At 39.1% G+C, this 12,590-nt stretch overlaps 1 protein-coding gene across 1 annotated transcript in view; it reads left to right on the top strand.

Moving 5' to 3' along the window:
* The window catches only part of TENM1 (teneurin transmembrane protein 1), a 375,964-nt gene that overhangs the window by 259,388 nt on the left and 103,986 nt on the right, over window positions 1-12,590 (top strand). Inside the window, exons 18-19 of the mRNA XM_028522241.2 lie at window positions 6,960-6,980; window positions 12,163-12,395. Of these exons, the coding sequence (XP_028378042.2) occupies window positions 6,960-6,980; window positions 12,163-12,395 (254 nt within the window). The remainder of the gene's footprint in view (window positions 1-6,959; window positions 6,981-12,162; window positions 12,396-12,590) is intronic.

Below are 12,590 nucleotides of genomic sequence, written 5' to 3'. Positions count from 1 at the left end.
ACATTACCATAAGAAAACCCAGCTAACTTTAGTTGTAATTTTATTGTAATTTAAATGCAAATTTACCTAAGGTGGAGCAATTGTCATCCATTGATGAGAGTCTCCCTTGGTCAAGGATCCTTAACAGTTCACACATTTGCATTTTAGTCCAAAGCACCTTATGACCTTCAATACAAAGTCATTTGAAGAATAAAATAGAATAACTTGGACCCTAATTGCAAAGTGATTTTCTCTGTATAAAGAAAAATTAGCTTCTGACAGTATGAAGTATGTCCAGTCACTTTATTCAGCCTTACACCTCAGCAGTCTTTTCTCTCATTGTCACAGCCCTTCATACACATAGGCATGCACACACTAAGAGCTCACACACCCAGGCTCTCTCACTTAGCCTCAGTTCCTCTAGCTGGCTCTTCTGAACTAACATCCTTTAGAGCAGCTCTTCTTTTTTTATTGTTGTTCAATTATAGTCATCCCAGTTTTTCCCCTGTTGCTCTCCCCTGCCCCGCCCACCTCCTACCCTCCACCCTGCCTCCCCCTCCACAGTCAGTTTCGACCCTGTTGTCCATTACCATGGGTCCTTTATACATGTTCCTTAGAGCAGCTCTTCTTAACGTTTTTTAAAAAGTTATCAGACCCCTTTGAGAATCAACAGGGGTGGGCAAAGTAGGTTTACAGGTTGTATGGAAAAATATATAGTACAAGAATAAATAATAACATAAGAACAAGCTATGTGTTTCGTGTACTCAGCTACAAAACTACTTTTGCCCACCCCTGCATTGAAGGCTATGTATGGGCCCCTTCCCCAGAAAAAAAAACAAATTCACACAAAATTATACATGTAATTTCAGGGGCTCACATTTTCTCTCTCCCCCTGCATTCCACTCCCTCCAGCAATCTACCCTCATGTTGAACCCATTTCATAGACTCAAATGTAAGATTCTTATCTTAGGTTTGAGAAGGGAAAAAATAGTTCTCCTTTGTGTACTCCAACATTCCTGGAGAAATTGGCCACCAGAGAAATGAAGTGACTGAATATACATGATCATTTTGACCTCATTGAAAGTTAACTTCCTAACTATGTGACTGTAGTCAAAACCATCAAACCACTTTATGTCAGCAAACATTATCTGTCATGTTTACTCAGAAACTAATATACTTATTATATTCAGTTTTTTAAGTATCTATCCTGATCCAGTAATGTATACTCTATACATTACATCTTTCACATGTAATTGGTGAATTTAGACATTTGCTTAATAACTTTTCCAAACTTAAACTTCCTAGAGACAAATAAGTTGATAGAACAAGACTTTGCTATCTTAAGGACCATAATGTTCAGTGGCATGTAGATAGAAACTTTACTTCATACCAAGTTTTTTTGTTAAAAACTCAGTTAATTTAATTGCCCCCCACATGCATATAATTCATTTTATTTGGTTGAGTTATCTGTTTCCTTGGAAACAGGGACTAACATAGTCATTATGTTATTTGTTATATTTAAAACTGTGAATAGAAAAGCAATATTGTCAATAGGTCACTATATAAAGGCATAGAGAAGGGTCTATACCTTCACTCTCTGTCAGATTATTCATTATATAATTTAACTACACTGCTCTGTACTTCCCTGTCCATAAAATTGACTTCAAGTTAATATTTGAGCATCCTCTCATATGTTTTATACAGTTTCACTTATTTTAAGACCCATAGATGTATAGTTCTCAACTCAAAGTTTGATGAAATTTTGAAAGAACATAAAGCCTGCTCCTACTGGGTGTCCTTCCAGATGTTCTTCTGTTCCATCCTTTGTCCCCTAATGGACCATATTGAACAATTCCCGGCACTCCTTGGCATTTCAAAGATTGGGAGACTATAGTTTGTTTTCTAACTCAGCTCTACTGATCTAAACTGTCCCCAATTGAGTTTCACCTGACCACAAAAATAATTTTGTTTTCATTGGTTGCCAATCATTTATTTCATCTAACTGGCTGAATAGAGAGAATAAGGAAAAGTCAGTTATGGGATGATCGTTAGCAATATAGCAGGATCAACAATATTATTTCTTGTTACTTAAGTGTATAGTACCTTTTGCCTGTTCACTACAGATTTCATCCACATGTACACATCTTAGTGCTTACTTACAGAGGGAAATTGAGGTAAGATAATAAAAAGGAGTATAATATCATGCAATTAAACATAAGGGAGTATCAAAAATACATTCTCTGAAGATTTTTTAAAGACAGAGTTATTTCTAGTTTATGTCTAGGTATCTCTAGTGATTTGTTTCTCATGTTAAAGTTTTATATACATATAGACACACACATTTCTGGAACACAAAAGGGGCTTCATAGATTCATGAGCTTAGTGTTAGAAGAGTCTGTAGATGTATCTGGTGCAACATAATGCCCACCACACCCCTGTCAGTTGGTCATCTCTACTTTGTCTGATTTCTTTCAATAACAGAAAACTTAAATACCCCTCCAGACAGCACATTGCATTTTTGGAGGGCTCTATTAGATAGTGGCTCCTTATACTGAACCAAAATCTGCCTTCATGGAGCATGCCCTCAGTAGTGGCAAATGTCACCATCTGAAGCACCCCAGAAGCTACTGGCCTCTTTACCTGATAAGCTTTCACAAGTGTGAGGATAGGTATCATAGGTTCCTGAGCTTTCTCTTCTTCAGCCTAAATATCCCAAAGTCCTTCAACTATTTCTCATAAATTATGACTTTATTTCTTTTTCATTTGATTATAGTCTAAGGGCCACTTTTCAGTTTTCTAAAACTAACGGGGATAATGATATAAGTAAAAATAAGAGACACATGTCAAGTGCTCTACAAGAATTCAAATATGAATACCTGTCTTGCTCTCCTCTCATCTTCTAATTTCACAAATCTATTAGGAAACCTGTTAAGCGTAACTAGAAACTATTTATTCTTAATAAATACCTCATGCTGTTATTGGTCAAGATGCTGTGAATCTTCAGATATTTATTGTGTCCATCCCTTTAAAATGAAAGAAAGAAGAAAATAAGAGCCTTGCAAATGCTTCTTGGTGCCTTGTGTATTTGGATTCGACAAGTGTCAATGTAATGTGAAAATTTCTCGTGACATTTTACTGTTTCCTTTACAGTGACTGGTTAATATGTACTCCATTGTTCTCAGGACTTAACTCCTGTTATTGGCTGAACATTTAGTAGAACTGAAATAACACCCACTTAGGGACAGTTAGCATGCTGAGGGACAATGAACATGCCGAGGGGCAGTGCAACTTGTAGAGCACTCTGCTGAAGAAACAAATGGATCCCAAGTTTTGAGAGCGCTGCTATTATCTAAAAAATGACCAAGAGCCATCCTCTTGTCAGCAGCAGTGGAACTACACATAGAAAAATACTACATGTGGATGAACTAGGTGGTTATCTCCCTAGGATGATCTCATATCTTAGCAGTGGCATTCATAGGTTCCCCTCGCCTCACCCAAAAACATCTTCATTGCCCTTGCATAGTGCCCTAAGTTTCCACTCGAAGAAATGTGCTCCTTTGACTTGAGACGTTGCACTTCTAAGAGCCCCCACCACAAAAATATCTGTTAGAATAACCCACCAAGCTAAAATCATCATTAGTCCCTGGCAATAGATGTATTTGTCAGTTTGATTTCCAAAGAACTGCTAGCTGAAAGCAGGGCCCTAAAACACATGCTGGGTAGGTTGTGATAAGGGCAAGGGACAGGGCTGGAGCATGGGGGAGAATAATCTCAGGTAAGCATTGCTGAAGTAGTTGGAAGCAAGTCAGTGAAAAGCAGGAGTGGGAACTTGGCCTTCAGAGGAAAAATAACATGGAAAGATGAGCAGGGAGCAAAGTCTGTTTTTCGACATCAAATATTTCTGGCTAAGTATTAAAGAGAGAAGCTGAGAACAGCATGAAGAACGAGTAAAGTGTTGCAGCACCACAGAGCAGGCAGGAAAACTCTCATGATGCCAGGTCACTAGACAGCAACTTCAAGGTTGACATAGTCTCTCTCCACCCTTGTCACAAAAATATAAGAAAAATAGGATGAACAGTTGTGCTAAGTGAAAGCAGCCACACACAACAGGAAAAGGATAGCTAGTCTCTGATTCCTCTTATATGAAATGTCCAGATTAAGTAAATCCATAGAGACAGGAAGCAGATTAGTGGTTGCCTGAAGTTGAGGGAAGAGAGGAATGCGGAGTGACTGCTAATGGATACAGGGTTTCTTCAGGAGATGATAAAAATATTCTGGAATGGGATAATGGCAATGGTTGCACAACTCTATGAATGCAGTAGAAAGTATTGAATTGTACTTTTTAGAAGGGTGAATTTTATGCTATGTGAATTATATCTCACTGAATTTTTTAAAGATCTTATTTATTTTTAAGGAGAGAGGGGAAGGAAGTGAGAAAGAGAGGGAGAGAAACATCGATGTGCAAGAGAAACATTGATTCGTTGCCTCTCACACTCACCCAACTGGGGACCTGGCCTACAACCCAAACATGTGCCCTGACTGGGAATCAAATACACAGCCTTTCAGTTTGTGAAATGATGCCCAATCCAGTGAGCCACACCAGTCAGGGCTCAATCAATTTTTTTTAATTAAAAAAGAATAAATGGCTCCTTTAATCATGTATATCATGAACAAAATCAAGGACCAACTTCAAGGTCCTACTGTCAGGAGCACTCCTTGCACTAAAAACATCTGCAATTCCACTCCTTTCTCCTTCTAACTCGTGGCAAGCTTCAAGTCAGTCAGTTGCCAACTGGCAATGTCACTGATGGGCTGGAGGCCTTGTGAAGAGCTCACACAGTGGCACCTCAGCATGCAGGTTGTTAGCTAGACAGCAGACCAACTTTTGGTGGTGGCTCAATCTTAAATCCTTAACTAAAAGTAATTCTGAGACAGAACAAGGTCACACACTGGAAATAAATTCCATCATTTTCACTTCCTCCCTCTGAGATGTTAATGAGAGAAGCTGCTCTGCATAATATGGGACATCTTTCCAAATTCAGAGTGACATTATTGGCAGGATCAGAAGCAGCTGCAGGAAAGGCAAACCATCCCTCTCCCCACTCCTTGCCGTCACCTAAGAATTTCAAAGCCCGGTGTAGGCACAAAAATGGTTCTGCACAATGAGGATCTGTTATGGATGAAATCTTTTAATGAGGTTTTTCTAGTACTTTCACAAGTCAACTTCCTTCAGAAGAATCAACCGTGTAACAGTGATTAAAGCCAGGCTCCAGCACACTCACCCTGTACTTTAGAGGCTACAAAAACAAGCAAGTTTCTAGAGGCAAAGGAACTCAAAAAGGCTCAAATGCCTGAAGCAGGTTTCTTGTCAGAGCTCCCTGTACTTACCTTTTGACCTTTTTGTGTCAACCCACAGGATACTTACCCTTTTAAGGCAGGTGGGAGAAAGAGAAAAGTCAGTGGCCCTGGCTGGCTAGCTCAGTTGGTTGTAGCATCTTCCTGATATGGCAAGGTTGTCAGTTGGGTCCCTGGTCAGGGCACATACAAGAATCAACCAATGAATGCATAAATAAGTTGAACAACAAACTGATGTTTCTCTCTGTCTCTTTTGCTTTCTCTCATGCTCTAAAAAAGAAATCAATAAATTTTTAAAAAAGGAGGGAAGGAAGGAAGGAAGGAAGGAAGGAAGGAAGGAAGGAAGGAAGGAAGGAAGGAAGGAAGGAAAGAGTCGGTGACCTGTGGCCCAATGAGTGAAATCTCAGGAATACTCTCTTAATTTAAAGAGTATTGAATCAGTATTAGCAGATAGCTTCAAATGAAATCATTTCTGTGTCTTTTCTTCTTTCCTGGCATTCTAAAGAATAAAAACATTTTCTAGTTTAGATAAAAAGATTTGTTATCTTCATGTTTTCCAAAATGACATAAAGGGCCACGTTTAAAAGGACTTTAAAATTAAAATGACTGTATTTTACAGATGATTACAGCCTTTTAATTCTGGACAGATCTGACCCAAAGTCAGGCTTGTCACAGACTGCACTCCCTCTGTGAGAAGCCTCATACCAGGTCCTGGAGTGAAATACTGCAGGCAGTACCCTGTGCCAAATGACTTACAGATCAGGGTCCCCATCGTGTTCTGCTTCTTTTGACCTGAGAGTCCTGTGTCTTCCACTCCAGTTGCCCTCTTGGAGGGTGACAGCTGGAAGATACAAGGTCCTAGTAGTTGATGTACATGATGTTTTATTGAAGCTATTTGATGCCAGGGACATCCTGTCATGGTTTAAGAGAAAACTTGTATACTTTAAATTTTTTAAGTTTCCTTGTTTTTCTTTTAATATTGCTAAGTAGTGTACTAATGTGCACAAGAATGTCCTTTTCTGACCTCTGAGATCACATAAGTGTTTTAGGGTTAGGTTTGGCATGCTTGTTGTCACCCAAGACTCGATAATAAAATGATGATTTTGCACTTTGATAAGCTAGCTTTCAAAACAGAGTCTAGAGTGGTCAGACTTTTTGCAGGGGCTATTTCCCCAAACCCTAGCCTAGCAGTTGTTAACCCTTATTCTGTGTCAGAATCATCAGCTGAGTTTGTTAAAAATCAAATTCCCAGGTTCCACTCCCGCCTTGAGATTATGATTCACTATGACTGGGGAGAGCCCCAGGACACCGCACATATGAGAAGAACCCAACTGATTCTGATAAAAACAGTCCAGAGAGGACTTTTTGAAAAAACTGCCTTAGAGTTTTTCCCATCCACTAAACACGATGTTCGATCACCTTGATATGATCTTAAGAGGAGATATCAGGAGGGACTGGGTCCACTTTGGCTTGCACATCTGACTAAATGATCCCTATGGAGTCTCTGTGACAGCCACAAGCTGAGTTAGGAATAGGTGTGCATGGTGAGGTTTGGCTTGTTGAATGACACTGATGCCTCTCTATTTGCTTTTACTTGCTACTCATGGATACCTTGTGCACCCTAGAAACAGAGATACCAGACATAGGTAAGCAAATGACGTGGGCAGCTGCCTAATGCCCCTTCTTGCCTAAGAGGCCATTTCCTAACAATGTGCTAACAGGGGAATTTTACTTCTTAAATAAGGTTAAAGGAATGATGTGAAAGTGAACTTGGAAGTTATGGCTCAGGTAAGTGTCTTTCATCCAAAAGAAGAGAACTCCACTAAGTGGGAATTTGCCAGAGGATCAAATATACCAAAAAAGAAAACAAAATAAGTGAAAGCTGGCAGTTCAGTACTTTATGAGAAAGCAAAGCCTTAAGGCTTTTTATGTTTTCCTTAGGTGATACCACAACTGAGACTGTAAGTTCAAATAGCTTCCACGCTTTCCAATTGCAGGTAGAGAGAATGGCAGTACAGCAGTCTTCCTAGATCCAGAAATACAGTTGATGAGAGTGTGAAGAGACCACAGTGACCTTCTGGAATAAAATGTTTCCTCTTTTCTTTTTATGTGACCTCATGGTTTCTAGTTCTTCTCACCACAAAGAAATAATAGGAAAGCTTTAAACTGACCGTTCACCAACAACAGCACAAAGCACTGAAATTCATCATCATAAGTATTTATATTCAGTTCGTTTACACATTACACTTGTCAAAAACTGTTCTAAATTACCTGAAATTACCAAGGAGAAAATTGAATTTGTTCACTTCCAAATGCCAATTGTCATCACAATGGCACTGATAGGATTTTTAATTTGGATTTTGTTGGGGAAGATGCCACTTCCTAAATGCCAGTGCACAAGCTCAGCCTTGTTACTTTGGCATAACTAATTTCTTAAGCAAATTAAGTTGGTTGTCAAATTGCTTACTGGTAAAGTGTAGCACAGTATTAATTATAAGCATTAATTGCCCATTTTACAATCTATGTGATTTTTAACTAGCATGAATGAAGTGATTTTGCTAAATCGAAGGGCGCTGCCCGAATGTGAAACTAACCAGAAGGTGACAGCAACTCTCACAATGAAGTTATAAAAGAAATCTTCACATATCCCAAATTGTAATACACATCTAGACACAAGGGATTGGAACAGACTGGAATTTCGTCCAGTGTTTTTTCTTTCTCAGGTACGGCATGTTTTCAGAAAGTAGAAAGAAACCATTCTCAAAAGAACTGACATCCACTTGGGAAATGGCATGAAATGGCAAGAAATTACATATCAGTGTAGGAGACCTTCCTGAGTGTTGGCTGTCAACAAAATAACATTAATCAGATTTGAATTTGGTTTGTTGGGCTATTCCATTTTCTAAGACCAGTGCACAAAGTTTAAGAACAGCCTCACTGTGCAAAAATAGGATATGCTGCTCAGGTAGAAGAAGGCAAGAACACTGATTTTTTTTTTCTTTGCCACCTTCCGAATAAGAATATTCTGAAGGGATTTTGTACTCCCAGTCACATATGATTGAATCTAATCTTAGTCCAGGCACAGGCTTGTTAGTGACCCTGGGCAAGCCCTCTATGTGTCTGGGTTTCCCCAGCTGAGATTTGAGGAGAATGATAATTCTAACTTCCCTCACAGGCACATTGGGGATAGTCAATAATAAATGAGTGTAATACATTCCAAAGTGCCTTTGTACGAATAACATTTCTCTTGGAAAAACAGCCCATGGACATTTCCTAAACAAACTCTGATTAATCTGGCTTAGATGAAACTTCCATAAATGGGCTACCAAGGTATTGAAGTTTCAAGGAAGGGTTGTGACCCCTTCTTCTTTGTTATAGGAAGATATAAGAGCACTGGAGAAATTTTATTCAGAAGGCAAAAATTAACTAAACGTGTAAAAACTTTTGCTCAAACCCCTATTTAAACAGTCTTTGTGACAGAGATGCCTTTTCTGGTATGACTGCCAAATCAGTTCTGGAGTCTGTTGGGACCCTTTTACAGTTTACTTACAGCAACTGTCATGGTGGTTCCAGGGTTGACGGTGTCCCTGGAACCTACCAGATTCTCTTATGTGATGAAGGTAAGTAGAAAAAAAAAATCAAGTATTCCAATTAGATCTGATTTTTTCCAATTAAAACTAAAAGCTGGCTCTCGAATCAGTATTTGACAGCCTTTACTATCATTAACATACATAAATATGCTTAGAGGGCAAATACAATTACAAATAGAATCAGTAACATGCCAGTCTTTAAGGATATCTTAATTATTCTGATGACCTCTCCCCTCCATTTTGCTTGGCTAGGTACCCAAGGCCTGAACTCTCCCATGTCTTCGTTTCATGTCCTTCAGTTTAGTTTAGTTCAGCACTTACGGACATTGGCTCTGTCAGACACTCTGTTGGCACTGAGGATATAGAGATGAATATGGTTCCGGGCGGCAAAGGGCTCACAGTGTAGCTGGAGAAATATGTGAAAGTAATAGTGCTTAATGCCCAGCACTCAGATCTCGGTTTCTAATACCATTTTCCAATAAAAGGAAGCAAGGGTCCTTAGAGAAATGATTCATTCTAGTACTGGGGCAGGGATTATATAAGATGAGCCTGGAGCATCTTGTAGTTCCAGAAAGTAAGGAAGTGGGAAAAAAAGAAAGAAAACCACATGTCAAAGGGGCATACAAGCCAATAGAAATTCTGCTCCCCAGGGCTAAAGCTGGAACAATTTGAGCAACAAAATAAAGTAGCATTGGATTTTATTGCAAAGTACAAAACAAATATCTGTGAGTCCATAGTGCTATAAATGGCTTAATTCATAAAGAAATGGAGGAGAAGAGATATAGCTCTCATGTAGAATTCCAGATAATGTATGTAGATACTCCACCCTCAAGGAGGTAGAGTCTAAGTCCCCCTTTGTTAGGTATTACCTTCCCTACATGGCTTTCTTCCAAAAAGTACAATGTGAAGTGTGGGAGAGAAAGAGTAATTTTACAGTGGAAAACCTGACAAATACTACCTCAGCTAAGCAATCAAGGTCAACATCAACGGTGATAAGATGGCATTATGTACCCTTGATTTGATTTGATGGAAATGGCACGTTATTCCTGTGGTGTTCTTCCCCAAAACCTATAACCTCTGTCTAACTATAAGAAAAAAAATCAGACACATTAGAGCAGAGGGCATCCTACAAAAGACCCAAGCAATACTCCTTAGAACTATAAAGGTCATCAGAAATAAGAAAAGTCTGAGAAACTATCACAGGCACAATGACTAAATATAATTTGGTATCACAGATGGAATCCTGGAACAGAAAAAGGATATTACATAATAACTAAGGAAATGTGAATAAAATATGGGCTTCAGTTAATACTTTTTTAAATAATGCTAATACACTATGATAGGTACTGCTAGGTCACTGGTCCCTCCTCTCTGCTCATTTCTTTCCCTCCCCACTTCTCTTGTAACTCTTGGATTTATAGCCATCACAGCCTGTTTACTGATTTGACTCCCCCACTAGACTGTTAGTTACATGAAGAAAAGGGCTGTATTGTGTATTGCAGGTCTCCATACCACACCACAGTTCCTAGGCACATTGTTTGCACTCAGTAACCACATTTTAAATGAATTAATGAACAAATACACAATACAGAAGTGGTACCAAGGAAGGAGTTCAAGTGACAGATGATGGGGCCTTAAACTAATGACAGTGGAGTTAAAGGAGAAATGGGCAGATTAGAGAAGTGTTTAGAAGGTAAAATTTAATGTAATAAAACACGATGTTTTACTGGATATGGGGAATGATGGAAAGGAAGGGTAAATTATTTCTGGTTTGACAACTGGGTATAAGAAAGAGTTCTGGACAGTGACCACTTTAGAGATCAAACAAACAAACAACAAACAAGCTTGCTCTCCAAGCTCTCATGGTTTATGGGGGGATACAAATTCAAATACAAAAAAATATGATATGTAATCCCCCAGAATAGAGGTGAGTGTAGTACAAATAACCCAGACTAGAGATTTAGCGAAGGCTTCCTTTGGGACAGAATACCTGAGTAAAGCTTTAAAAGGCATGTGAGAGTTCACTAAGTGCAGAAAGACTTGTATATCACACCAAGGAATGTTAAAGTGTTTTTAGAGTTTTTAAAGATAGGAGCCAAATGACCAGAATAACTCTGGAGGCAGTGTGGGGGGAAATGGATTTTAGAGTTGAAAAACAGCTCCTATGAACAGGACTATAGAAAATATTCCAGGCCAAAGATGATGAGAGTTAGAACTGCTGGAATGGCTGAAGGAATCAAGGAAGAGAATGGTCTTGAGAGCTCGTTTACAGGCATAGTTGCATGTGGAGAGAAAAGGAGCGAGTAAGGCTTAAACTTGCAAGTTTGGGGCTTGGATAATGTCAGTAGTACATGAGCCTTAGGTTCAAGCAGAATATCCCCTAAACCAAGGTTACTGCAGCCATCAAAAAAATGAAATTAGGAAGAATCAAAATTAATGAATGAGCTCAACCATGTATGCAGATAAAAAAATACCACCAAAGACCCCATGTGACTATGGAGTTGAAGAGTTTCAGGAATACCAAAATCCAATCAAGGTAACTTTAGTGTCACCTTTAGGAGGTATAGCTGATTGTGATTATAACTTTTAAAGAAAAGGTCAAATGTAGTAAGTTCTATCATGTCCTGAAAGAAGAAAAATGGACTAGAGAAGTGTGGCAGTCAGCTAAAAAAACAAGAAGAAGCTTGGAGAAAGTTTGGCAATATATCTCCAGCACACCCCTCCCTAAGCAACAGTCCTCTACCTTGATACTCACCTTTCAGTTTACAATAGGAGCCTGGAAGGATGATAGTGTCTGCAAGTGAGCCAGGAATCCCGGCGGAGAGGTAGGTTTATGAGGGATGGGGTAGCCAGGAAAAGAGAATCACTTAATGTTTGGGATTTGTTGACTTTGAGATGACTGCGAGGCTTCCAGGCAGTTATCTAGTAGCATTTGGAGAACTGGGTATGAAAGGTATGTATCAGAAAAATGACCTCCTGGGACTTACTCTCTCCTGTTTCTTCCTCTACCCGCAAATGGATGATATTGAAATGGCAGCATCATTACAGGTTAGCAGTACACAGTGAATTTTTTTATTCCCAGAAAAACAAAGAAGTATTCATCTTTTCAGTACATAAAAAAGAAGGTACTTGAACTCTTTCATCTGTTAAGACAATTTTCCATTTCTTACCAAAGGCAGACCCCAGGGGCACATACTGAAACAATTGCTTTGAATAACTTTAATTTCCTCTTCCTTAGCACAAGTCCAGCTCACAAATACTATCTGGCTATGGACCCTATGTCTGAATCACTTTATCTGTCAGACACCAATACTCGAAAAGTCTACAAGTTGAAATCTCTTGTGGAAACCAAAGATCTGTCCAGGAATTTTGAAGTGGTGGCAGGAACAGGTGATCAGTGCCTTCCCTTTGATCAGAGTCACTGTGGAGATGGTGGGAGAGCATCGGAAGCTTCACTGAACAGCCCTAGAGGTAAAAAAAAAAAAAAAAACTTTTGTCATCTAATGATTTCATTTGAATTCTCAAAATCTTGAGACTGTTGCCATGCTGTGGTCAATCTTTTTTTTTTTAAGATTTTATTTATTTTTAGACAGAGGGGAAGGGAGGGAGAAAGAGAGAGAGAAACATCAATGTGCGATGGCCTCTCACATGCCTCCTACTGGGGAC

Source organism: Phyllostomus discolor, chromosome X, assembly GCF_004126475.2.
Source record: "Phyllostomus discolor isolate MPI-MPIP mPhyDis1 chromosome X, mPhyDis1.pri.v3, whole genome shotgun sequence".
In the NCBI taxonomy this organism is placed as follows: Eukaryota; Metazoa; Chordata; class Mammalia; order Chiroptera; family Phyllostomidae; genus Phyllostomus; species Phyllostomus discolor.
Note: the sequence above shows the minus strand (reverse complement) of the source record. Positions and strands in the feature narration are given on the sequence as shown.